General features: G+C 36.9%; 2 protein-coding genes across 4 annotated transcripts in view; one reads left to right on the forward strand and one right to left on the reverse strand.

The window, feature by feature from the left end:
* The window catches only part of MRPL42 (mitochondrial ribosomal protein L42), a 33,472-nt gene extending 29,299 nt beyond the window's left edge, over positions 1–4,173 (forward strand). For all 3 annotated transcript variants that reach the window (XM_019835333.3, XM_045062152.1, XM_023257301.2), the window contains one exon: positions 4,005–4,173. Coding sequence is in view for 1 of the 3 variants with exons in the window: in XM_045062152.1 (XP_044918087.1) it covers positions 4,005–4,050 (46 nt within the window). In the remaining 2 variants the exon portion in view is untranslated. The remainder of the gene's footprint in view (positions 1–4,004) is intronic.
* LOC123386681 (peptidyl-prolyl cis-trans isomerase A-like) lies at positions 144–688 on the reverse strand. Its single transcript, XM_045062154.1, has one exon. It carries the CDS (start codon positions 633–635, stop codon positions 144–146), a length of 492 nt encoding a protein of 163 aa, XP_044918089.1. The 5' UTR covers positions 636–688.
* Positions 4,174–26,396: the final 22,223 nt, after the last annotated feature.

Genomic DNA, 26,396 nt, shown 5'->3' on the forward strand with positions numbered 1-26,396 from the left:
GAGTAAGGAAAACATGGAACCTGTGAAACTGCTGCAAGAACACAAAGATTATAGGAGATTTTGACAGATGGGGGTGGAGGGGTGCTTTCCCAAGCTACAGAAGGAATGGTCTAGTAGTTAAGGTAAAACACAAGTCAAATTTTTTAGATTTGTCCACAGTCAGCAGTGGTGATCTTCTTGCTGGTCTTGCCATTCCTGGACCCAAAATGCCTCATGGCTTCCACAATGTTCATGCCCTCCTTCAACTTGCCAGACACCACATGCTTGCCATCCAACCACTCAGTCTTAGCAGTGCACGTGAAAAACTCGGAACCGTTTGTGTTGGGTCCAGCATTTGCCATGGACAAGATGCCAGGACCTGTGTGCTTCAGGATGAAACTCTCATCATCAAATTTCTCCCCATAGATGGACCTGCTGCCAGTGCCATCATGGCATGTGAAGTCACCACCCTGGCACATAAATCCCAGAATAATCCTGTGAAAGCAGGAACCTTTATAACCAAGTCCTTTCTCCCCAATGCTTAGAGCATGGAAGTTCTCTGCCATTTTTGGAACTTTGTCTGCAAACAGCTTGAAGGAGATGGAGCCCAAGGGTGCACCATCCATGGAGATGTTGAACATGGTGGGGTTGACCATGGTTGGGCAGCATGGGCGGCTCCAGGGTGGTGGCGTCTGCAAAGCCCCAATTCTTTTTTTTTTTTTTTTTAACTTTATTTATTTATTTTGAGAGAGGGCTAGAGAGAGCACCAGCACCTGTGTGGGGGAGGAGCAGAGAGACGGAGAGAGAGAATCCCAAGCAGGCTCCATGCTGTCAGTGCAGAGCCCGATGAAGGGCTCAATCTCACAAACTCAGACCTGAGACTCATGACCTGAGTTGAAATCAAGAGTCTGACCTTAACTGACTGAGCAACCTAGGCATCCCTGATAGCTCCCAGTTTAATCTCTGGCCAAGCCCTGTTCCTTAATCTCCAGAACTGTATATCCAGCTCCAACTGTATATCCACATGTCTAATAGGCAACCCTAACTTAATATATCTCTAACTGAGCTTCTAATGGTCCGCCACAAACCAGCTTCTCCTGCAGCCTTCCCTATCTCAGTTAATGCTAGCTCCATTCTTCTCATTGCTTGGGCCAGAAACCTTGGTGCCATTCTTGATTCTTCTCTTTGTCTCACGCCCAACGTATGGTTTCTCAGCAAATCCTGTTAGCTCTGTCTCCCAAAATGTGTCCACATTTGACCATTTATCACCGTTCCTTCTGCCACCATCCTGCTCCATGTGACCACCCTTTGCCTGGTTTTTTGAAGTCACTTCTTAACTAGTCTCCCTGCTTCTGCTTTGCTTCCCTACTGTCTGTTGTTAGCACATTGCCAGAGTAACCGTGTTAAAATTTCACTTAGTTCTTATAATTTTTCTGTTGAAAACCTTCCAACAGTTTCCCATCTTACCCAGAAAAAAAGCTAAAGGCCTTAACTATTACGTATAAGAACGTGTGTGATCTGATCCTCCATTACATCTCCATTCTCATTTTCTTTTGTTCTCTTCCTTGTTCACTCTGTTCCAGCCACGTGGCCTTTTTGCTGTTCCTTGAACATGCCTTTCCTTCAAAGCCCTTATACTTGCTGTTCAGTCTCTGTAGAATTCTCTTGCTGGTATCAGCAAAGCTAGCTTTCTCACTTTGGGTTTTTTCTTTCTGAAACCTTCCCTGGCTAACTTACTTGTTTTCCTGTCTCCTGCACTGGTATGTCAGCCTTATGAGGGTGGAGATTTTGTCTTGTTTTGTGTACTACAGAATTCTGAGCACCTAGAAGTAGTGCCCGGCACATAGTAGATGTCCACATATTTAAAAATAAATGAATGAATAAATGATACTCATTCTCATAATACCTCTTAAAAAAGAAGATAGTAAGGTAACAGCACTACTAGATGTCGAGTTATGTTGAAAGAAAGAAGGATGGAAGGATTGAAAGGAGGCTGGAGGGAAAGTAAGGATTTGGAAAATAATTTGAAATTTCTCAAAATATAGAGCAATCCTATAAATGTATGAATAGCAGTACTACTTTATTTAAATAACTATTTTAATATTTTTCCATGGAGCCCACAAAAATTAGTTACTACCATCAGTAGGAAACAGATTTGAACATCCAGCTGTGGTGTGAACCAGGAGATAAAGTTCTGCTCTCGATTAAGAACTGTGGACAAGTATTTCAGATGTCACTGAATCATTGTGTAGTTGAAGAAGGGTAACAATATGTCTTGGTTTTCCAGGAGGAGTCTTGGTTTCATTGTTTTGTTAATTATTAATAGGGTGGGTTTTTAATTCTCTCAAGAGTCCAGGTCCGAATGGTAAGTTATAAGGGCATCCTATAATCAAGGTGCTTGCTTCTGGCTAGTGATTATAGCAGAAATTGAAATTCATGCATCCTAAGAAATTGTGACTTCGAAACCCCTATTCTGGTGACTAGTTGCTTTGAGAGACCCCACCTTTCAGGGTGGCACTAGGAGAACCTTGATTATCTGGCATATAACTGGAGAGCTTAAGAAAATGGTGAGTTTTTTTCTGTGCCAGTATAAGTACATGTAGAAAATATATGTATATTACACTATATGTATATTATTCTACAACTTAATGTTCTGTGTTTTTGTAGATAGATGTACTTCATTTTATCAACGTAATTTCTGTGTTTTGTCAGTTTTCAAAAAATCAGTATAAAAAAACAACGTATAGGAAACTTGCCCATATGAAACCATAAGATAAGCAAAAAGAATGCTTTTGATATCTTAATCACAGCTAAAGAGTGCAAGATACATGGCTTACTATTTATGGTATAGAAATCCTTACATTGGGTTTCCACATTAGCAAAAAAGTAAATAACTCAGGCCAACTTGCCAAAATCTGGCCTAAAGGGAATTTTTGAAGAGAACTCATCACCATAAACACATGTACTCTATGCAGAAATTCTCTTAAGAAAGAAAATAAGGAAATGCAAAGAAGCAAAAAGAAAAATTCTTCATGGTAAAATGACTCAATCACTGGTAACAATGCATTTCATATTTCTCTTTTAATAAGTTTTGTTAGTTTGCCTATTTTTATATGGTCTTAATCCTACTGTATATGTAAATTTGCATCCTGTATCTCCCCCTCCCTGATTAATATTTAATATTTAAATATTTAATATATTTTAGTATTAAAATAGTTAATATTTTAACTATTTTTCTATGTGTTTTAGAATAGATTTCCAGAAGAGGAATTACTAGATTAAAAGTAAAGACTATTTTAAAAAGTTTTTTGATATATATATTGCCACACTGCTTTTCCTGAGTATTTTACCAATTAATACTTTAACCAATCATGTCTGATGGTGCTTATTTCATCACACCTGTGCTTGGGTTGGGAATTATGATTTTTTAAAATATTTGTGATTGCAAAAACAAGTAAAAGTTTCCTCACTTAGAATTTGCATTTCTTTCATTTTGTTGTGACCTTGTACATTTTTCTGTAAACATATTACTGATTGTATCCTATTGTATATTAAAATATAATTTTGTAGCTTAAGAGGGCTCCGTGTAGGGGAAGACATTCCCTTTTGAATAAAACTTTAATAGAGCATGCTCAGCACGTTCATGATGTGCTGTTTCTTTACGATAAAGACAATTATTCGTTTTTAATTAAGGATTAATTACCCAGGTTACCATATTGAAATTAACCTCAACAGCTGCAAAAATCCTTTCCAAAATGCTTAATTAGTAGAAAACAATTCCCACAGTGGGGAAATGTGGCTTCCTATTAAGAAATATTTATCTAGCTAAGTATGTATAAATTATATCTAACAGCGTATATGTATGTATGTGTATATATATATATATATATATATATATATGTATTAGGTTTTGTTGATTTCTTGAGTGCTAATGAACAGCAAACTAATCATAGAAATTTTATATTTTTATCAGGAACAGTTAACATTTACTAAAATAATATCTTAAATATTTTCTTCTTTTCAAGGTATCATAGACGTCGTAGGAAACTGGATCCTCCAAAAGACAGATGATATTGAGGTTTTCAGGAATCAAAGAGATGTTATCTTGTGTCTCATTTGCCATTTGAGAAAATGCAATTGAGTGTATTCACTGTTATGTAGCAAAACAATAATAAAATGTCTTTTTATGTCTTAGAATGTCTTAGAATGTCAATTTCTTTATATATCTTAGGTAATTGTGGATTTGACATTCTTATATGCGGAAACCTACTTCATCTTATCTTGCCTTTGAGATATTAAGGTATACCATTTATTTTTATGTATCTAGTTGTGATTAAGTATTTTTACATTATCAGCCAAATATTGTTAGTAGTACAAATATGATTCATAAAAATGTGCATGGTTCTCCTTCACAGGGAGATTTTTTAATTGTCTTTGAAAAGAAACTCATGGGGTCCACCCAGAAAATAAATGTTATGATGTTTTCTTTCTTGTGGCTTCTAGGAAATAAATTCTAGTTGACCCTCGAACCACATGAGTTTGAACTGGTCTGCTTATACACAGAATTTTTTTTGATAAATATAGTACAGTACTGTAAATGTATTTTCTCTTAAGATTTTCTTAGTAACATTTTCTTTTCCCCAGCATTATTGTAACAATATAATAATATAAAATACATATAACATGCAAAATACGTGTTAATCAATTATGTTAATCGGTGAGGCTACCAGTCATCATAGGCTATTAGTAATTAAAGTTTTGGGGAGTCAAAAGTTAGACATGGATTTTTGACTGCAATGGGGATTGGTACCCCTAACCCCTTTGTTCAGGGGTTAACTGTAGTTACATTTTAATTAGTTTCTACTGCTTGCTAGGTCCTTTACATATATATACATTATTATTAAATTCTCACAATAATCCTTTGAAGAAAGATCATCATTCCTACTTTATAGGTAAGGCCAAGTGACTTTGAACTCCGCTTACCTAGCAAGTGGAGTGGGAGAGCCAGGATCCCAAATGGTCTGGTTCCAGAGCCTTTCTACTGTGCATTACAGTGACAAAGGGTTATTTTCTTTTACCCAAGAATGTACTTTCCTAGAAAGGATATTACAGAATTTGTTTAAAAAAATTTTTTTTTCTGGCTGTTTTAGAAATTATGCTAGCTTCAGAACACATGCAACTCTGTGGTTAAAATGTTAATATCACTAGTGTGATGAGAATGTTAATTGATTATTTTGCTGTTGGTTGTCACTACCACCTTATATGTGATCCTTAATGGCATTGCTGCCCCTGTGATTTCTGTGTAGGACGTGAGGAATCTTTTAAGAAGGTGGAAAGGTGCTTTATTGAAACTTGTAAAATATTTGTGATATTTTAAAATCTGATGTGGAAAATGATTTCATTGAAGTAAAATTGAAATGAAATTCATTGAAATGAAAACTTCATTTAAAGTCTGTTGTTTTGGGATGCCTGGGTGGCTTGGTCAGTTAAGTGTCTGACTCTGCATTTTGGCTCAAGTCATAATCCCAAATCTCAGTTTATGAGTTTGAGCCCCACATCAGGCTCTGCACTGACAGCATGAAGCTGCTTGAGATTTTCTGTCTCCCTCTCTCTCTGCCCCTCCCCGACATGTGCACACGTGCTCTCTCTCTCTCTCAAAATAAATAAAAACTTTTAAAAAATAAAATAAAAAGTCTATTCTTTAATCTAGTTCTTTTAATAGAGGAACTCTCTCTGAAGTTTCAAGTATTCAGTAAAAATGTAAGGAATAATAAATAGGAAAGGGTTAAGGAAGTAATAATGGCCACCGTCTGTTACCAAAAGGAAATGTTTTTAAGTGGCTTCCTTTTATCATTAATATATTAATGTGGGGGAAAGAGCAAAGAAAAACAGGTTGATAGAACTTACAAATCAGAAATTTTAAATATTTACCAGCCATGTTCAGTGACATATTTTTGAAAAATGATTAGATTTTTTTCTGGTTGATTTATATCCAAATTTTTACAAAGATTGAGATATGCCACAATATAAAAGTAGGAAGAATAAAGAATAATTAAATTAATTAAAAACTTTTTTTCTAAGTACAAAGATGTACTAAATAGAGATTGTTTGATTGTAAGATGCCCAAACCACACATCCACATGTCAATGCTTTGGAGAATTAACTTTGATTTTATTGTACTGGAACTACAGGTTAATACTGTAGATGCTAGAATTTTGGCTTTCATGGATTGCTGTTATTTAGTTTGCTAAGTAAGTACATATTCCATCACCACCATCACCTCCTTCCTCTCTGCTCCTTCCATTCTCTACCCCAGGGGTAGTAACTTATCCACCATCACAAACATTTTAGCAAAGGTCCACTTGTCTCCTTTTTTCTAGAAATTTAAAAACTGCATAAGGTGGGATGGTCCTTTAAAGGGAATTCATTCAGTCGTGAAAAATTTTCCAGTTCGCATGTTTCCATTGATGAGGTGGATTAACACACCTCAAGCTGATATAAAAGCATTGTCAGTGAGCCACCAGAGGGCACTCTTAGAGTTCAATTCAAACACTGCTTACCCAAAGGCAGTAACAATGTGCTTAATTACCAGAGACTATTTGGATGTTCTTTAGGTAAGAATATCTAGTAGAATAAATGGGAGTAGTGAAATTATGTGTTGAGATATTCTGAGGCCATTATTCATTCTGTTGATCTAGTCGTCAGGGATTTACCAAACCCCTAATACATTTGAAGAGGCATTATACTTTTTGCTAGGCCAACAGCAAAAAATGGTCCCTTCTTAAGGATGATAATATCTACTTAACTAGTATCTACTGAGTCACTTAATTTTTATAATGATGTTTATAACTTTTTAAAAATGTTTAATGTTTATTTTTGAGAGAGAGAGAATGAGTGGGGGAAGGGCAGAGAGAGAGGGAGACACAGAATCCAAAGCAGGCCCCAGGCTCTCAGCTGTCAGCACAGAGCCTGGCATGGGGCTTGAACTTGTGAACTGTGAGATCATGACCTGAGCCGAAGTTGGACACTTAACTGACTGAGCCACCCAGGCACCCTTATAATGTTTATAAACCATAAACATAATGCATTATTATTTTTTAATTAAAAAATAAATAGAAAATAAAAATTTCCCATAATTGTCCCTTGTAAAGATAACACTTCAGTTTTTGCTTCCCTTCTTCCCACTTATTTCACTGCATAAATATATTTCAAAGATTAAAAACAGTATTAATTATGCATGCTGTTTTATAACTTGCTTTTTTCATTTAATAGAATTTTTTTGCCATATCATTAAATACTCTCATTTAATGAATGCATATTATTCTATAATCTGGATGTCATAATTAACTTCCTCACTGCTTTTAGACATAATCATTGTTTCTCTTTGTTCCCTATTATAAATAATGCTGTTGGAGTGCCTGGTTGACTCGGTTGATTAAGCATCTGACTTTGGCTCAGGTTATGATCTTACTGCTCATGAGTTTGAGCCCCACGTTGGGCTCTGTGCTGACAGCTCAGAGCCTGGAGCCTGCTTCAGATTCTGTTTCTGTCTCTCTGCCCCTTCTCTGCTTGCATTCTCTCTCTCTCTCAAATATAAAATAAAACATAAGTAATGCTGTTATTAACATTCTAGTGGATATTTTTCCTTTTTTAAAAAGACTTCATTTTTTAGAACAGTTTTAGGTTCACAGCAAAATTGAAAGGGAGGTACAGGCATTTTCCATGTCCCCACACATGCATAGCTTCCCTTGTTATCACCATCACCCACCAGGATGATGCATTTGTTACAATTGATGTACCTACATTGACACATCATCACCCAGAGTTCATAGTTTACATTAGGGTTTACTCTTGGTATTGTACATTCTGTGGATTTTGACAAATGTAGAATGGCATATTTCTACCATTATGTTATCTATAAGCATAGTTTTATTGCCCTAAAATTAGTGTCTGCCTATTTATCCTCTTTTCCTTCCTAACCCCTGGTAACCACTGATCTTTCTTGTCTCCATAGTTTCGCATTTTCCATAATGTTATATGTTAGAATCATACAGAATGTTGCATTTTCAGGTTGGCTTCTTTCACTTAGTAGTATGTCTTTCCATAGCTTGGTAGCTAATCTCTTTTTAGCGCTGAAAAACAGTCCACTGTCTGGACTTACCATGCTTTATCCACTCACCTACTGAAAGGTTTGTTGGTCACTCCCAAATTTGGGAATGATAAATAAAGCTGCTATAAACATCTGTGCACAAGTGTGGACATAAGTTTGCATCTCCTTTGAGTAAATACCAAGGGGCATGATTACTGGATTGTAAGGTAAGAGTAAGTTTAGTTTTGTAAGAAACTGCCACCTTTGTTTCTAAAGTGGCTGGACCATTCTGCATTCAGACCAACAGTGAATAAGTTTCTGTTGCTGCACATCCTCACCAGCATTTGGTGATGTGAGTGTTTTTGGATTTTGACCACTCTAATAGGTGTATAGTTGTATCTGATTGTTTTAATTTGCATTTCTTTGATGCATGACTGTGGAGCATCTTTTCATATACTTATTTGCCATCTGTGTATCTTCTTTATTGAAGTGTCTGTTAAGGTCTTTGGCTCATTTTTTAATCAGGTTATTTGTTTTAATCGGGTTATTTGTTTAATCAGGTTATTTAATTGGGTTATTGTTGAGTTTTAAGAGTTCTTTTTATATTTTGTATATTAATCTATTATCAGGTAGGCCTCTTAAATATATTTTCTCCCAGTCTGTGGCTCGCCTTTTCATTCTCTTCACACTGTCGTTTCACAGAGCAGAAATTTTTAATTTTCATGAACTCTAGCTGATTAATTTTTTCTTTCATGGATCATGCCTTTGATGCTGTATCTGAAAAGTTATCATCAAACCCAAGATCATCTAAACTTCCTTCCATGTTATTTTCTAAGAGTTTGATAGTTTTGCATTTTACCTTTAAGTCTGTGACCCTTTGTGTGTGTGTGTGTGTGTGTGTGTGTGTGTGTGTGTGTGTGTGTGTGTGTATGTATGATCCATTTTAAGCAAATTTTTATGAAGGATGTAAAGTCATTGTCTAGATTATTATTATTATTATTTTTTGCATGTGTAGTTGTTCCAGCTCCATTTGTTGAAAAGACTCTTTGCTTCATTGTATTGCATTTACTCTTTTGTCAACAATCAGTCGACTGTATTTATGTGGTTCTGTTTTTAGGCTCTCCCGTTCTGTTCTGTTGAAATATTTTGTCTGCTTGTTCACTAGTACTGCACTCCCTTGACTGTAGCTTTGTAGTAAGTCTTGAAATCAGACAGTGTCAGTCCTCTCACTTGGTTCTTTTTCAATACTAGTATATTGCATTAATTGATTTTTTAAAGTTGAACTAGCCTTATACACCTGGCATAAGTTCCATCTGATCATGGTGCATAATTCTCTTTTACACTTTTTTTTTTTTTTTTTAGATTTGATTTGCTAGTATTTTGTTGAGGATTTTTGCATCTATATTCATTTTAGATACTAGCTAGTGGTTTTCTAGTAATGTCTTTGTCTGGTTTTCGTCTCAGGGTAATGTTGGCCTCATAGAATGAGTTAGGAAGTATTCCCTCTGCTCCATTCTCTGAAAAAGATTGTAGAGAATAGGTATTATTTCTCTCTTAAATGTTTGGTAGATTTCATAGTGAATCCATCTGGGCCTGGTGCTTTATATTCTGGAAGGTTATTATTGATTCAATTTCTTTAATAGATACAGGCTTATTCAAGTAGTCTGTTTCTTGTGTGAATTTTGCCAGGTTGTGTCTTTCAAAGAATTGGTGCACTTTATCTAAGTTATCTGAGGGTATAGAGTTAGTTGTCCATGGGAATTGTAATAATGTCCCTTGTTTCATTTCTGATGTTAGCAATTTGTGCCTTCTCTTTTTTTCTTAGTTAGCCTGGTTAGTGGCTTATTAATTTTTTTTATCTTTATAAAGAACGAGCTTTTGATCTTATCAATTTTTCTATTGATTTCCTGTTTTCAATTTTATTGATTTCCACTCTAATTCTTATTACTTCCTTTCTTCTGCGTACTTTAGATTTAATTTGCTCTTCTTTTTCTAGTTTCCTAAGGTGGGAGCTTAGATGGTTGGTTTTAGATATTTCTTTTTTTTTTTTTCTAACATGTATATTCAATGCTAAAATTTCCCTTTAAGCATTTGTGGCTTACACTGCATCCCACAAATTTGGTAAGTTGTGTTTCATTTTCATTTAGTGCAAAGTACTGTTTAATTTCTCTTGATATTTCTTCTTTGACCCACGTGTTATGTAGCAGTGTATTGTTTAATCTTCAAGTATTTTGGGATTGCCCAGCTGGCTTCCCATTAATGATTTCAAGTTTAATCCCACTGTAATCTGAGAGCAGACATTGCATGATTTGTTTTTTTTAGTTAATTAATTTTTAATTTATATTCAAGTTAGTTAGCATATAGTGCAATAATGTTTTTAGATTCCAGTGATTCATCTCCTATGTATAACACCCAGTGCTCATTGCAACAAGTGTCCTCTTTAATGCCCCTTGCCCATTTAGCCCATCCCCCCACCCACAGCCCCTCTAGCAGCCCTCAGTTTGTTCTCCATATTTAAGAGTCTCTTATGTTTTGTCCCCCTCCGTTTTTATATTATTTTTGCTTCCTTTCCCTTATGTTCATCTGTTTTGTATCTTAAATTCCACCTATGAGTGAAGTCATATGATATTTTTCTTTTACTGACTTATTTCACTTAGCATAATACCCTCTAGTTCTATCCATGTTGTTGCAAATGGCAGGGTTTAATTCTTTTTGATTGCTGAGTAATACTCCATTGTAAATATAAACATCTTCTTTATCCATTCATCCCTCAATGGACATTTGGGCTCTTTCCATACTTTGGCTATAGACATTGTATGACTTCTATTTTAAATTTGTTAAGTTGTGTTATATGACCCAGAATGTGGTCTATATTAGTGAATGTTTCATGTGAACTTGAGAAGAATATGTATTCTGCTGTTGTTGGTTGAAGTAGTCTATAGATGTCCATTTTATCTATTTGATTGATGGTGTTGTTGAGTTCAGGTATATCTTTACTGATTTCCTGCCTGCTGGATCTGTCCATTTCTGATAGAAGGGGTTAAAGTCTACAATTATAATAATGGATTCATCTATTTCTCTTTGCAGTCTCATCAGTTTTTGCCTCACATATTTTGGCATTCTGTTGTTAGGTGCATATGCGTTAACAGTTGTTATGTCTTCTTGGAGAATTGATCATTTTATCATTATGTAATGTCCTTCTTTTCCCTGATAGCATTCTTTGCTCTGAAGTGTGCTACGTCTGAAATTAATATAGCTGCTCCTTTTTTTTGAATAGTGTTACTATAGTATATCTTTCTTTATTTTTAATCTGTATGTGTTTTTATATTTTAAATGGGTTTCTTGCAGACAACATAGAGTTAGGTCTTGTTTTTTTATCTAATCTGACAATCTCTGTCTTTTAATTGGTGCCTGTAGACCATTGACATTCAAAAGGATTGTTGAGATAGTTGGATTATTTTCCACTGTATTTGCTACTGTTTCCTATTTGTTGCCCTTGTTCTTTGTTTCTATTCTATTTTTGTTTTTTACTTTTTCTGCCTTTTATGGTTTTGATTTATGTGACTCTGTTTTCTCTCCTTTCTTAGCACATCTGTTACACCTTTTTTCCCTTAAGGCCTTCCTACCTGCCAGGCCCTGTTGTAATATACTTCTTTTTTAAAAATCCTTTTTAATGGTTGCCCTAGAGTGGTTGCATATATACATTTGCAAATAAGCCGAGTCCACTTTCAAGCAACACTATACTGCTTCATGGGCAGTGCAAGTATTTTATAAAAACGAGATAATTCTAATTCCTCCCTCCTGTCTCTTGTATCATTGTGGTCATTCATTTTTCGTGCATAAGCGATTATACATATAATCAGATACACTGTTGTTATTTTTTTTTAAACAAACTGTTATGTTAGATCAGTGAAGAGTAAGAAAAAGTTTGGGTTTTGTCTTCACTTATCCTTCACCACTGCTCTTTATGTAGATCTGAGTTTCTGACCTGTCTTGTTTTCCTTCTCTCTAAAGAACTTCTTTTAATAGTTTTTACAAGACAGGTCTATTGGCAACAGATTCTTTACATTTTTGTTTGTTTGACAAAGTCTTTATTTCTCCTTCACTTTTGAAGGATAGTATTACAGGGTACAGAATTCTAGGTTGGTGGGTTTTTCTGCTCTCAATGCTTTAAATATTTCCCTCTATTCTCTTCTTGCTTACATGGTATCTGAAGGAAGTTGGATGTAATTCTTACTCTGTAGCACTTGATCAAAGTTTTTAATTAAGCATTTGTGTGTGTGTGTGTGTGTGTGTGTGTGTGTGTGTGTGTGTATGATTATTTGATAAATATCCATCTTTCCTACTAAACTCAGCTCTATAATTTGCAAGGTCCCTGACTGGCTTTGTTTACCACTGTGTCCTTAGTGCCTAATATGGCCTGGTACATTCATATAACCACAGACATGATGTTGTAAAAGATTTGCTGTAGTGCAGAGCACTTTAACCTAAGAATTTTACAAATGGGATTTGGGGACAGGTGATATCTATGTGTAGAATTTTGAGAATATATATCTGTGTGTTTTCCTGGGGATAGAATCTGTTGTTTTTCAATTCATTAAAGGCTGTAGCACATAATGCCCTAGTTCTTACTTGCCTGAAGCTAAGTACATAATAACATTGGTACTGGAGTGCTGTTAATATGCAAGATAGAAAGTTTGGTTTCCACATATTCTAAGAAAGCAACCTTAGTTAGATTCCAAGCATTTTTAAGAACAGAAGAAAACAAGACAGCATGTACCTCCATTTTGGAAAGCTCTAGCAATGTATGCAAACCCTTACTTACGGAATATTTTTCAGTTGTGTATTTATGATTTCCAGAAAGGAATCAGCTGAAGTATCAGCACATAAGCCCAAGAGGTTAGCAAATTATTTTATTTGCTGAAGGCATAAATAAATGTCTTCATTGCTTACAGGAAAAGGGAATGATTTCTTAGATTTTTTTTCTCAGAAGTTCAAAATGACTTGCTAATATTCTTAGCAAAATAATTTGCAAATACTGTCCCAATTACAGTTTGGCCATTAGCCCCCTACTAGTTTTTAATATGCTGTTTAACCTTCTGAAAGAAAAGATATTTTAACATGCTGGGAAGAAATGCCCAGGTAGAATATGTATGTAATGTGCTTTCTAGTTTGGCACAAGGCATCTACTTTGATTTAGTCACATCATCTTCATATTTATATAGCATCTTCCTGTAGGATTCCTGACATGCTTCACAGTCATGATTGCCTAAATTCTTATAATGTTGCTTATAAACATTTTTAGATGGAGAAGCTGAGGCAGAGTTCCACAATTACATATGGAAATTACAAGTAGAATCCTGAGTCAGTCTTTAATTCAACAAGATTGTATTTTCTTTCCAATTTTCTCTCCAGGTATATAATTACTTCAGCACATTTTATTAAGCACTTGTAGAGTTCAAGCCACTGTATATTCAAAGATGAGACCTTATTCCTGATTGACAAAATATCTTGCCCAGACCTTTCCTAATCCCCTCTAGTCAGAATTCACCTCTTCCTTCTCCATAGTCCAAAGCACATTGAATTACTAATGTATTGCCCTCTTTAATTTATCTTGAATTAGAGCAAAAATTGTGGTTGGTAATATGGTCAGTGTGCCAATTTTAATTAATCCTGTTGGTCTTTTTCATCATTGCCACCCAGGTAGAACTACCATCAGTAGGATCAAAGAAGATAGAAATAGTAGACCCGAAAATCACCTTAAAGATGATTTTGAGGCACATACTTTGATTTTATAGATAGGGGAACTGAGATTCAGTAAGACTAATTGACTTGCCCAAGATCACAGCATGGCAGAACGAACCAATGTCTTTAAATATTAAGGATATTTTTATATGTGTATTTACGCACACACTGATGAAATTTGCAACAACAGATGTGTTCATTGATATACTGTGAACTCTGGCTCTGCCTGGTGATGTTTGCCAATTTCCATGGTGCACATATTCTCATCATGGCTGATTTAATCTACCAAAAGTTTAACAACTGGCTCACAAAATTTCTGAAAATTTAATAATTGTATATCAGCTTGCTATGAACCAGCTCTAGCATTCCACTGGATATGCCCCTGAAATCATGTATTTACAATTAAAACATTCGACCATTTTCTTACTCTTTCTAGTTATCCATTCAGAGACAATTTACCTTATTTTCTGATTAATATTTCCGTGAGGAAATAAATTATTCCTCACGTCAGCTTTATTTATTTATTTTTTTAAGTTTTTTTTTTTTTTTAATGTTTATTTATTTTTCAGACAGAGAGAAACAGAGCATGAACGGGGGGAGGGTCAGAGAGAGGGAGACACAGAATCCAAAACAGACTCCAGGCTCTGAGCGGTCAGCACAGAGCCTGACGCGGGGCTCGAACTCGCAACCACAAGATCATGACCTGAGCCGAAGTCGGAAGCCCAACCGAGTGAGCCACCCAGGTGCCCCTGCACATGTCAGCTTTAATCTTCACTTTAAGGTGTTTTTGTTTTGTTTGTTTTGTTTTTAGGATTTAATAACTTGTTAAGTGTTTTAAACTACTTGAGCGTCTATTAAGAGAACTTTGGATGAATCCCTGAGTATCAGTTATCTATTGTTAGGTTACAAATCTCCCCAAATACTTATTAGCTTAAAACAACAACCTGGCGCGCCTAGCAGCTCAGTTGGTTGAGTGTCCAACTTCGGCTCAGGTCATGATCTTATGGTTTGTGAGTTCAAGCCCCATGTCGGGCTTTGCACTGATATTGTAGAGCCTGCTTCTGATTCTGTCTTCCTCTCTCTCTGCCCCTCCTCCTCTCACACAAGCACACTCTCTCAAATAAGTAAACATTAAAAAAAATTTTTTTTAAAGAAATTAAAAAAAAAAACCCTATAGTTTACGGTTCTGGCGAAATCTTGTCTAGGTTGGGCTCACCTGATCCTGACGGGGTTTGTCCATGCATCTGAGGTTGTTAATGCAACCCATTAATAGGGTTGATGAGGCTGGCTGGTCTTAGCTGTTGTCACCCATATGTCCAGTGATAGAGTGGCTGTTGGCTGAAGCCATAAGGGGAACTTTGTGTTTCTCACTATCCAGTGAGTCAGACCTGGCCTGTTCCCATGGCTTCAGGGTTTCAAGGGTACAGAGTGAAAACTACAAGGTCTCTTAAGGCCTAGTCTCCAAACTGGTACATTACTTCCACAAGTCCATCCCAGTTGAGGGAGTGGGGAAATAGACTCTACCTTTTGAAGGGAGAAACACCAAATAGTGTGGCCATTCCATTCCATTCCATTACTGATTTGTTTTAAGGTTTAGATCGTTAAGTCCACGGGACAGAGGTGAGTATACATGGCATGGTTGGCCTTCAGTCAGAAATTGATTAGGGAGGCCAGGGTGGCTCAGTCGGTTAAGCATCTGACTTCGGCTCAGGTTAAACGTCTGATTTCAGCTTAGGTCATGATCTCACAGTTCGTGGCTTCAAGTCCCACACTGGGCTCTGTGCTGACAGCTCAGAGCCTGGAACCTGCTTTGGATTCTGTGTCTCCTCCTCTCTCTCTCTCTGCCCCTCTCCTGCTCGCACTCTGTCTCTGTCTCTCTCTCAAAAATAAACATTAAAAAAATTTATAATAAAAATTTTATAAATTTTTTTTTCAACGTTTATTTATTTTTGGGACAGAGAGAGACAGAGCATGAACGGGGGAGGGGCAGAGAGAGAGACACAGAATCTGAAACAGGCTCCAGGCGCTGAGCCATCAGCCCAGAGCCTGACGCGGGGCTCGAACTCCCGGACCGCGAGATCGTGACCTGGCTGAAGTCGGACGCTTAACCGACTGCGCCACCCAGGCGCCCCTATAATAAAAATTTTTAAAAAGAAATTGATTAGAGTTTTCTTTTCCAGTGTTTAAAAGAAATTAATAACCTTTACTTATAAACCATCTCTACTTGGATGATCACTCATTGATACACTCAACAACTAATAATTTCCTTATCAGTTTAATTCATATATTTTAACACTCTCTTCTGCACACACTAGGTAGCTAAGGGTTGGGAGGGGGGCAGAACTAAACAATAAGGCAGTATTGTCTGCCTAACAATTGGAGACCAATATAAGACATTAAGTAATCAATTGATAAATTTTATACCATCATTCAGGTTCAGGAAAAGAAACAGTCACTAGAGAAGAGATTAGTTGGGGAAGATTGCTTCATAGAGAACCACTTTTTATTTATTTATTTTTTAAAATTTAAATCCAAGTTGGTTAACATATATTGTAATAATGATTTCAGGAATAGAATTTAGTGATTGATTACTTACATATAACACCCAGTGCTCATCCCAACAAGTGCCTTCCTTAATACCCATCACCCATTTAGCCCATCCCTCTACCCAACACCCCATCAGCAACCCTCAGTTCTCTGTATTAAAAGTGTCTAATGGTTTGCTTCCCTCTCTTTTTATTTTACTTTTCCTTCTCTTCTCCTATGTTCATCTGTTTTGTTTCTTAAGTTCCACATGAGTGAAATCATATGATGCCTTTCTCTGACTGACTTATTTCGCTTAGATAATACATTCTAGTTCTATCCACGTTGCTGCAAATGGCAAGATTTTTTCTTTTTGATCATCAAATAATATTCCATTGTGTGTAAATACCACAGCTTCTTTATCCATTTGTCAGTTGATGCATATTTGGGCTCTTTCTATACTTTTGCTATTGTCAATAGTGTTGCTGTAAACATTGGGGTACATGTGCCCCTTCGAATCAGCACTCCTGTATCCTTTGGATAAATACCTAGTAGTGCAATTGGGTACTTTTATCTTTAATTTTTTGAGGAACCTCCGTACTGTTTTCCAGAGAGGCTGCACCAGTTTGCATTCTCACCAGCAGTGCAAAAGGGTTCCTCTTTCTCTGTATCCTCACCAACATCTATTGTTTCCTGAGTCATTAATTTTAGCCATTCTGACAGGTGTGAGGTGGTATCTCATTGTGGTTTTGATTTGCATTTCCCTGATGAGTGATGTTGAGCATCTCTTTTCATGGGTCTGTTACCATCTGAATGTCTTCTTTGGAAAAGTGTGTATTCATATATTTTGCCCATTTCTTCAGTGGATTATTTGCTTTTTGGGTGTTGTTAAGTTCTTTATAGATTTTTGGATACTAACCCTTTATCTGATATGTCATCTTCTCCTATTCCCTTGGTTGCCTTTTAGTTTTGCTGATTGTTTCCTTCGCTGTGCAGATTTTTATCTTGATGCTTTTATTTCCCTCGCCTCTGGAGCCATGTTAAGTAAGTAGTTGCTGTGGCCAAGGTCAAAAAGGTTGTTACCTGTTTTCTCCTCGAGGATTTTGATGGCTTCCTGTCTTATGTTTAGGTCTTTCATCCATTTTGAGTTTAGTTTTGTGTATGGTGTAAGAAAGTGGTCCAGGTTCATTCTTCTGCATGTCGCTGTCCAGTTTTCTCAGCACCACTTGCTGAAGAGACTGTCTTTATTCCGTTGGATATTCTTTCCTACTTTGTCAAAGATTAGTTGGCCATACGTTTGTGGGTCCATTTCCGGGTTCTCTATTCTCTTCCATTGATCTGAGTGTCTGTTTTTGTGCCAGTACCATACTGTCTTGATGATTACAGCTTTGTAGTACAGCTTGAAGCCCGGCATTGTGATGCCTCCAGCTTTGGTTTTCTTTTTCAAGATTGCTTTGGCTATTTGGGGTCTTTCTTGGTTCCATACAAATTTTAGGATTGTTTGTTCTAGTTCTGTGAAGAATGCTGGTGTTATTTTGATACAGATTGCATTGAATATGTAGATTGCTTTGGGTAGTATCGACATTTTAACATAGTTCTTTTTCTAAACCATGACCATGGAATATTTTTCCTTTTTTAATGTGTGTCTTCTTCAGTTTCTCTCATAAGCTTTCTATAGTTTTCAGCATATAGATTTTTCACCTCTTTGGTCAAGTTTATTCTTAGGTATTTTATGGTTTTGGTGCAATTGTAAATGGGATCGATTCCTTGATTTCTCTTTCTGCTGCTTCATTATTGGTGTATAGAAATACAACCAATTTCTGTACATTGATTTTATAACCTGAGACTTTGCTGAATTCATGTATCAGTTCTAGCAGTTTTTTGGTGGAGCCTTTTGGGTTTTCCACATAGAGTATAATGTCGTCTGTAAAGAGTGAAAGTTTGACTTCCTCCTTGCTGGTTTGGATGCCTTTTATTTCTTTTTGTTGTCTGATTGCTGAGGCTAGGACTTCCAACACTATGTTGAATAACAGTGGTAAAGTGGAACAATGAGCAAGTTTTTATTAATCACTCTTTTTCCCTTTTATCTTTGTTCTAATTCTAGTTGCTGAAATGTAATGTTCATTGAATCAGATAATAAAAAAAATAAAGCTTGGACTTTTAATTTTTTTCATTTCTACTTATTTCATTTTATTGTAATTTATAAAAGTATTAGACCACAAGAGATGAAGGAACTGTCCCTTCAGCAGAAGATTTGACAACTCCTGTTTTATAGTATACTTTCCAGACAACTATTCAGCTTTGGCTTGAACCCTTCTAGTAACTAGGAGCTCATTACCTTTCTAGGAAGCTAATTCATTATTGGACTGTTCTGATTATTAGAAAATGTTTTCTTAGACTGAGTAGAAATCAACCTTCCTATGATTTGTAATCCTAAGACTTGATCCTGCCCCTGGAACTATACAGCATAAATTTACTCTCTTTTAATGTATGACAGATCTTTGGATATTCAAAAACACTTGTCATATCCCTCTTTAGTTTTCTTTAAGCCTCACTTTTTCTGATTATCCATATGACAGTTTCCAGAACCTCCTTGTCCTGACTGCCCTTTTCTGGACATACTCTTTTAATAATGTCTTTCTTAAAATGTATTACCCAGAACTAAATGGATCATAAATTTCTTGTTCTGGACAATAAATATACTTCTGCTAATGGTGCCAATAATGCAGTAAGTTTTTTTAGCACTCCTGTCACTCTGTTGATTCACAATGAGTCATAATTTCTTAAGAGGGAATCAGAACTTCAAAATAGTCTCCATATTCAGCTGATTCCTTGTGTAAATACACTTGTCTGCCTTTTTTGATTCCTTTTAGGGAGGAAAGAAAAAAGTTAATTTTCATTTCTAACCTCACTGATTTTTAATTTTTCCATTTAAATATTAGCAACATGGCAGGTAATGTAACAGCAGATTTTAAGCAGGGGTGCTATATTTAGAAACATCATTGTGGGTAAAGGGTGGAGGGTAGCAGATGAACTGGAACAGGAGGGAGATGAAATGTTGGACGAACTGTTCAGTGACTGATATAGAAACTCAGATGACAAATGACAATGGCCTTAGTTAGAGAAGAAACAAAGAAGATGTAGAGAAGGGAACAGAACCCAGAGATATGTGAGTAATGAAAATTAATAGGACTTGATAACTAATTTATATGGAAATGACAGAGAGTAATGAGTGAGGAAGGGGGAAATGGCAGCTCCTGACATTTAGAAGCTGACCTGGCATTTACAGGTAAGCCATGTTATTTCCTGTCGGGCGTAAGAACTTCACAGAATACTATCCGATGAGATTATTCTGAGGCCATAATAACATGAGACAAAACAGGTCCACTCCATGCTTTTGTCTAAGTGTAGACAAAAGCAGTCACTGTGCCATCTACAAAATTCCAAACACCCGCTTCTTTTGACTGAAATGAGTGATGGTACTTTTTACCAATTATAGCATTGTCCTTGCTCTGGGCTCTCCTTCCTGTACAGAAGATGTGTTGAGATCACTATCATAAAATTTCCCCTTTCTGCCAGCATTCAATCTAGAATAGACCACTGCTTCCTTAGACTCTTTCTCAAATTACTCAAGCAAATAGCAAATCCTATAATGGGTTCTTTTTGATGCTCTCATACTGAGTTCTATGGTTCTCTATGCTGTGCATTCTTTACTGCAAATGAGCCATAAACTCACCTCATTCAACTAGAGATGGGTTCCTGGTTGTCTCCAGCTGAAGGGCGTTAAGAATAATTCCAGAGTTTCTTGCTTGGACAATAGATATAGAAATAAAGTATACTTTATTTAGTATAGAAGTAAAGAATACTAGATGAGAGGAAGGTAATGTCTTCAATTTTTAACAGCTTATCTTTGAAATAATAGTGGTTTAATCTCAGGGGGAATATCTAGGAGGATTTTGGTTGGATATATGGCTCTGGGGCTTAAGAAAGATGTCTTTTAAAAAATATATATTTTTCTTTTTTTTTTTTTAAGTTTACCTATTTATTTTGAGGGGGTAGGTGAGAGTGGGGAAGGGGAAGAGAGATTGGAGAGAGAGAATCCCAAGCAGGCTCCACACTATCAGCGCAGACCCCGACTCAGGGCTCAGTCTCACAAACTGTGAGATCATGACCTGAGCCGAAATCAACAATTGGATGCTTAACTGACTGAGTGAGCCACCCAGGCTCATCTTAAAGGTTTTATTAATTATTATTATTATTTTAATGTTTATTCACTTTTGAGAGAGAGAGAGAGAGAGAGCACAAGCGGGGAAGGGGCATAGAGAGAGGGAGACATAGAATCTGAAGCAGGCTCCAGGCTCTGACCTGTCAGCAGAGAGCCCAACGTGGGGCTTGAACTCACAAATCGTGAGATCATGACCTGAGCTGAAGTCAAGATGCTTAACCAACTAAGCCACTTAGGCACCCCAAGATTTTATTTTTAAATAATCTCTACACCCAGTGTGGGGCTTGAACTTACAACACTGAGATCAAGAGTCGCATGCTCTACTGACTGAGCCAGCCAGGTGCCCCTAAGTGAGATGTCTGTGCTGAATGTATCTATTTCTCATCTCTACCCATACATAAGGATACTCAGAAATATATATTTGAGAGCCACTGTTTATATAACAATTGAAGCTGTGGGGTTAGCCAAGGTCAGCAGGGAGGGAGAAAATGAAAAGAGAAAAGCCTGAGGACTGAACCCTGAGGAACACCTATATTTATGAGGTGAGCAGAAAATGAGATGCCCAGAAAGACTCTTGGGGGAAGCTGCCATTAAGAAGAGAATCCGAAGTAGAAAAAGACCAGAAGTCAGAGAAGGAGAGAGTTTTAAGAAGAACAATGAGATTAGTTCTATATGCTGCTAAGAAGACAAGTGAAATAAGGAGCCCCTCAAGCCATCTGACATGTTCCATTATTTTTTTGAGCACCTCTTTACTTTCTGGCACAATAAGATGTCTCACGTTCCTCTTATTCTTCCCTACCCTAACCCTAGCATCAACCATTTGTCTAAGAACTCCTGTTTCCTTTGAGTGGAAATTGGTATTTAGAAACCATGATCTGGGATATTATTCCTTTTAAGGAGCTTGTCTGTGAAGGCCAATGGCTATATGGTGGTCACATGGGGGAAGGGAAGGATGGAGAGAGGGGGAAACTTGGCTTGAGTAAAGATGAGCAAACCAGAGATCTGATTATCAGACCTGAAGCTTAAGGTCAGAAGCAAGATAAGGATGATTTGACCTTGAGTCCCGGAGTGGCATATAGAACTCCAAAGGTTAGGATTCATTTTAGGAATCTGCGTGGAGCTCTGCCTTTCAACATGCATTAAGAGAGGCCATCTGCCAGGGTTGCACACCAAAACAAAGCTTGAAGTCACCTGTGAAATATTTGGGTTATCTCCTGTGCCAACCATTTTTCCTGGCATGTGGGCTTTAGTGGTGCAATTGTAACTCTCTAATTATTAAGGTGATAATTATGTTTATTGACTTTAAATATTCTTTATCATTAAGAAAAGAATTGGACATTGGTATAAACATCTCTGGTTTTGTTGACCAAGTATTCCACCTCTCTTTCTTCCAGAAAATATCCATTTTCTTACTACAAACATAGGGAATCCCAACTCCTGGCTGAAGTTATTGGACTGAAGATGAGTAACCACATCAAGTAGGGCTGATCAAAATACTGTGTTTTGGTCCTGAGTGAGCAGGTGACCTGAACCAGGTCAATGAGAGTCCTTTCTTGGGGGTTGAAACACTGATGCTGGGAAAGAGGCTTACTCCCCCTGTCAGACAGAGAGGTGGAGCATCAATTTGTTTGTGGTAAAATTCCCAGCAAGAAGCCAGTGTAAGAGAAACAGAGATGCGAGATGCCACTCCGAGTGGCATTTGAATCTCTCTGATCCCTTGTCTGTGAGGCCCAGGTGCACTCTTGCCATCTCAGAACTGGAGGAGCCTGCTAACACAGATTCCTTTTTGCCTAAGCTAGTTTTGACTCGAGTTTCAGTCACTTTTCACCAAAAGAGAGAGACCTCACTCATACAACGACTTCAAATAAGTCTCATTTGAATTTGTATTGTCAGAAGCTTATGACTTCATTGGTACTGTTAAGAGTTAACTTCATCCCCCCCCCCTTTTTTAAACTGAAGTATATTAACATACCATGTTATATTAGTGTCAGGTGTACAATATAATGATTCAACAATTCTGTACATTTCTTAGTACTCATCAAAAGTAAGTGTACTCTTGATCTCCTTTATCTATTTTACTCCTCCCCCCACCCACCTCCCCTCTGGCAACCACCAGTTTGTTCTCTGTATTTAAGAGTATGTTTTTAGTTTGTCTTTTTTTAATTTGTTTTGTCTCTTACATTCCACATATGAGTGAAATCATATGGTATGTTTCTTTTTCTGTATGACTTATTTCACTTAGCAGTATACCCTCTAGGTCCATCTTTGTTGTTACAAATGGCAAGAGCTCATTCTTTTTTATGGCTGAGTAATATTCCACTATTATATATATGTCTGTGTATATATCTATATCTATCTATATCTATACTTATATCTATCTTTATCCATTCATCTTTTTCCACATCTTTATTCACTTATCTATCGATGGATACTTGGGTTGCTTCCATATCTTGCCATATCTTGGCTATTGTAAATAATGCTGCAGTAAACATAGGGGTGCATATATCTTTTCAAATTAGTGTTTTTGTTTTCCTTGAATAAATACCCAGTAGTAGAATTACTGGATCATAGGGTAGTTCTATTTTTAACTTTTTGAGGAAACTCCATACTGTTTCCCACAGTGGCTGCACCAATTTGTATTCCCATCAAAGTGCATGAGGGTTCCTTTTTCTCTACATCCTTGTAGAAACACTTGTTGTTTCTTTTATTTTTGATTTTAGCCATTCTGACATGTGTGAGGTGATATCTCATTGTGGCTTTGATTTGCATTTTCCTGATGATGAGTGATGCTGAGCATCTTTTCAAGCATCTGTTGGCCATCTGTAGGTCTTCTTTGGAAAAATGTCTGTTCAGGTCCTCTGCCCATTTTTAAATTGTATCTTTTTTTTTTTTTTTTTTTGGGTGTTCAGTTGTATAACTTCTTTATATATTTTGGATATTAACCTATTAATGGATATGTCATTTGCAAATACCTTCTTTATTCAGTAGGTTTTCTTTTTGTTTTGTTGATGGTTTCCTTTGCTGTGCAAAAAGCCTTTTGTTTTGGTGTAGTCCAAATAACTTAGTTTTACTTTTGTTTCCCTTGCCTGAGGAGACTTATCTAGAAAAATGTTTCTATGGCTGATATCAAAGAAATTATTGCCTATGTTTTCTTCTGGGATTTTTATGATTTCAGGTCTCACATTTAGGTCTTTAATCCTTTATCCTTTATCATTTAAAATGAAGTTAACTTCATTTTGACAAGGATTTCAAACAACCCACTCAAATAGTAAGAAATAAAGTAACCACAAATGGCTATTGTGTTTTTCCTAATAAAAGCAGCAGTTGGGGGGCATCTCGGTGGCTCAGTCCATTAAGCATCCAACTTTGACTTTGGCTCAGGTCATGAGCTCACAATAGGGAGTTTGAGCCCTGCTGAGAGTGCAGAGCCTGCTTGGGATTCTTTCTCTTTCCGTCTCTCTCTGCCCCTCCCGTACTTGTGCATCCCAGAAGTTGTTCAAAATGATTTTTTTTTCCTACTTATGCCTAATAGTAGAGCCTCTATCCCAGGTGGTCTCCCAAGGATCTTTTTCTTATTAACAACCTTAATTTAAATTGTATTTTCTATTCTTCACTTTCTGCACTTTATTGCACTGATTGTATATTATCTTGTTACTTTGTTAAATCTCCCATTAAAAAAATTTTTTTTTAACATTTATTATTGAGAGAGACACACAGAGCATGAGCAGGGGAGGGGCCAAGAGATGGAGAGACACAGAATCTGAAGCAGGCTCCGGGTTCTGAGCTGTCAGCGCAGAGCCCGACGCTGGGCTCGAACCCACAAACTGCGAGATGATGACCTGAGCCGAAGTTGGACGCTTAACCGACTGAGCCACCCAGGTGCCCCTAAATCTCCCATTTCTAAAGCAACAAGAAATAAATGATTTGTAAGAGAAAGTATGTATACTTTCTTATCTTTCACCCCTTTAGTTACAACCTACCAAGTGCTTACTCAAACTTACACTTTCCATAACTGAAGAGTTATTTTGACAGGTTTTACTATCTACTCTTTAGCTTTTCTAGTCTGTAAGGATAAGTAGAAGCCTTAATCCTTATGTTTACCCAGGCATTTGCAGAATTCAAGGACAGCTATCCAAGTTGGCTAATGGCTTTGTACTTTAAAAAGAATCTGGTTAGGGTTCAGTGCTTATAATCACTCAATGCATTCAATGCATTGTTAGTCATTGCATTCCATAGTTTTTCTTTGCCAGCCCCTCCTTACAGAATTATCCTCTAGTTTTCTTCTGGGGATTGACCTTTCCCCCACTTTGAGTCTATGAGATCTCAGTGCACTATGATCCCTGTATCAGAGCCCAAGATCAAGATCCTTGAGCCATGACCCAGGCCCAAGACAATCTGCCCATGTGTTCCGGAGGTAAGTACTTCACCTAACCCAGTACTGTCTGAGCACGTTTCGGGATATTTGTTAATGCTACCAGAAGATATATTTTTCTTCTCCCTTGAATATGAACTTAAGGGTCTGTGAGGCTGGGATTTCTGCAGCCATCTCATAAGCATGAAGGGATTCTCTGTCTGAGGATGGAGCCAGCCTGAAAGACACGGAGCTGAAAGAGAAAGCGGAACCCACGCCTAATTACTTGAACCAAAAATTAACTTTGTGCTCAAGCGCATTTGAATGAATCTTTCTGTTACTTATAACCAAAAGAATCTTTTTTTTTTTTTTTTAAAAAAGCTTATTTATTTATCTTGACAGAGAGAGAGAACGAGTGGAGGACAGGCAGAGAGAGGGGGGGAGAGAGAGACAGAGAGAGAGAGAGGAATCCCAAGGGGGCTTCTGATCATCACAGGGCTCAGTCTCACAAACTGTGAGATCATGGGCTGAGCTGAAATCAGGAGTCAGACACTTAATCCTACAGGAGAAAACAGGCAGCAACCTTTTTGACCTTGGCCACAGCAACTTCTTGCTTGACATACCTGTGGAGGCAAGGGAAATAAAAGCAAAAATGAACTATTGGGACCTCATCAAGATAAAAAGCTTCTCAAAAATAATATAAAAACAGGGAGGGGGACAAAACATAAGAGACTCTTAAATATGGAGAACAAAAAGAGGGTTACTGGAAAGGTTGTGGGGGAGGATGGGCTAAGTGGGTAAGGGGCATTAAGGAATCTACTCCTGAAATCATTGTTGTACCATATGCTAACTAACTAGGATGTAAATTAAAAAAATAAATTAAAAAATGGTTAAAAAAAAGAAACACAAAAAAAAGATAAAAAGCTTCTGAACAGCAAAGGAAACATTCAACAAAGCTAAAAGGCACCTGATGGAATGGGAGAAGATATTTGCAAATGACATATTGGTTGGTATCCAAAATCTGTAGAGAACTTACCAAACTGAACACCCAAAAAACAAATAATGTACTGAAGAAATGGGCAAAAGACATGAATACACACTTTTCCAAAGACATCCAGATGGTAACAGACCCATGAAAAGATGCCCAACATCACTCATCATCAGGGAAATACAAATCAAAACCACAATGAGATATCACCTCACACCTGTCAGAATGGCTAAAATTAACAACTCAGGAAACAACAGATGTTTGTGAGGATACAGAGAAAGAGGAACCCTTTTTAACTGCTGTTGGGAATGCAAACTGGTGTAACCTCTCTGGAAAACAGTATGGAGGTTCCTCAAAAAACTTAAAAAATTACCCTATGACCCAGCAATTGCACTACTAGGTAATTATCCACAGGATACAAAAATGCTGATTCGAAGGGGCACATGTACCCCAATGTTTATAGCAATGTCATCAACAAGAGCCAAATTATGGGAAG

This window comes from Felis catus, chromosome B4, assembly GCF_018350175.1.
Source record: "Felis catus isolate Fca126 chromosome B4, F.catus_Fca126_mat1.0, whole genome shotgun sequence".
In the NCBI taxonomy this organism is placed as follows: Eukaryota; Metazoa; Chordata; class Mammalia; order Carnivora; family Felidae; genus Felis; species Felis catus.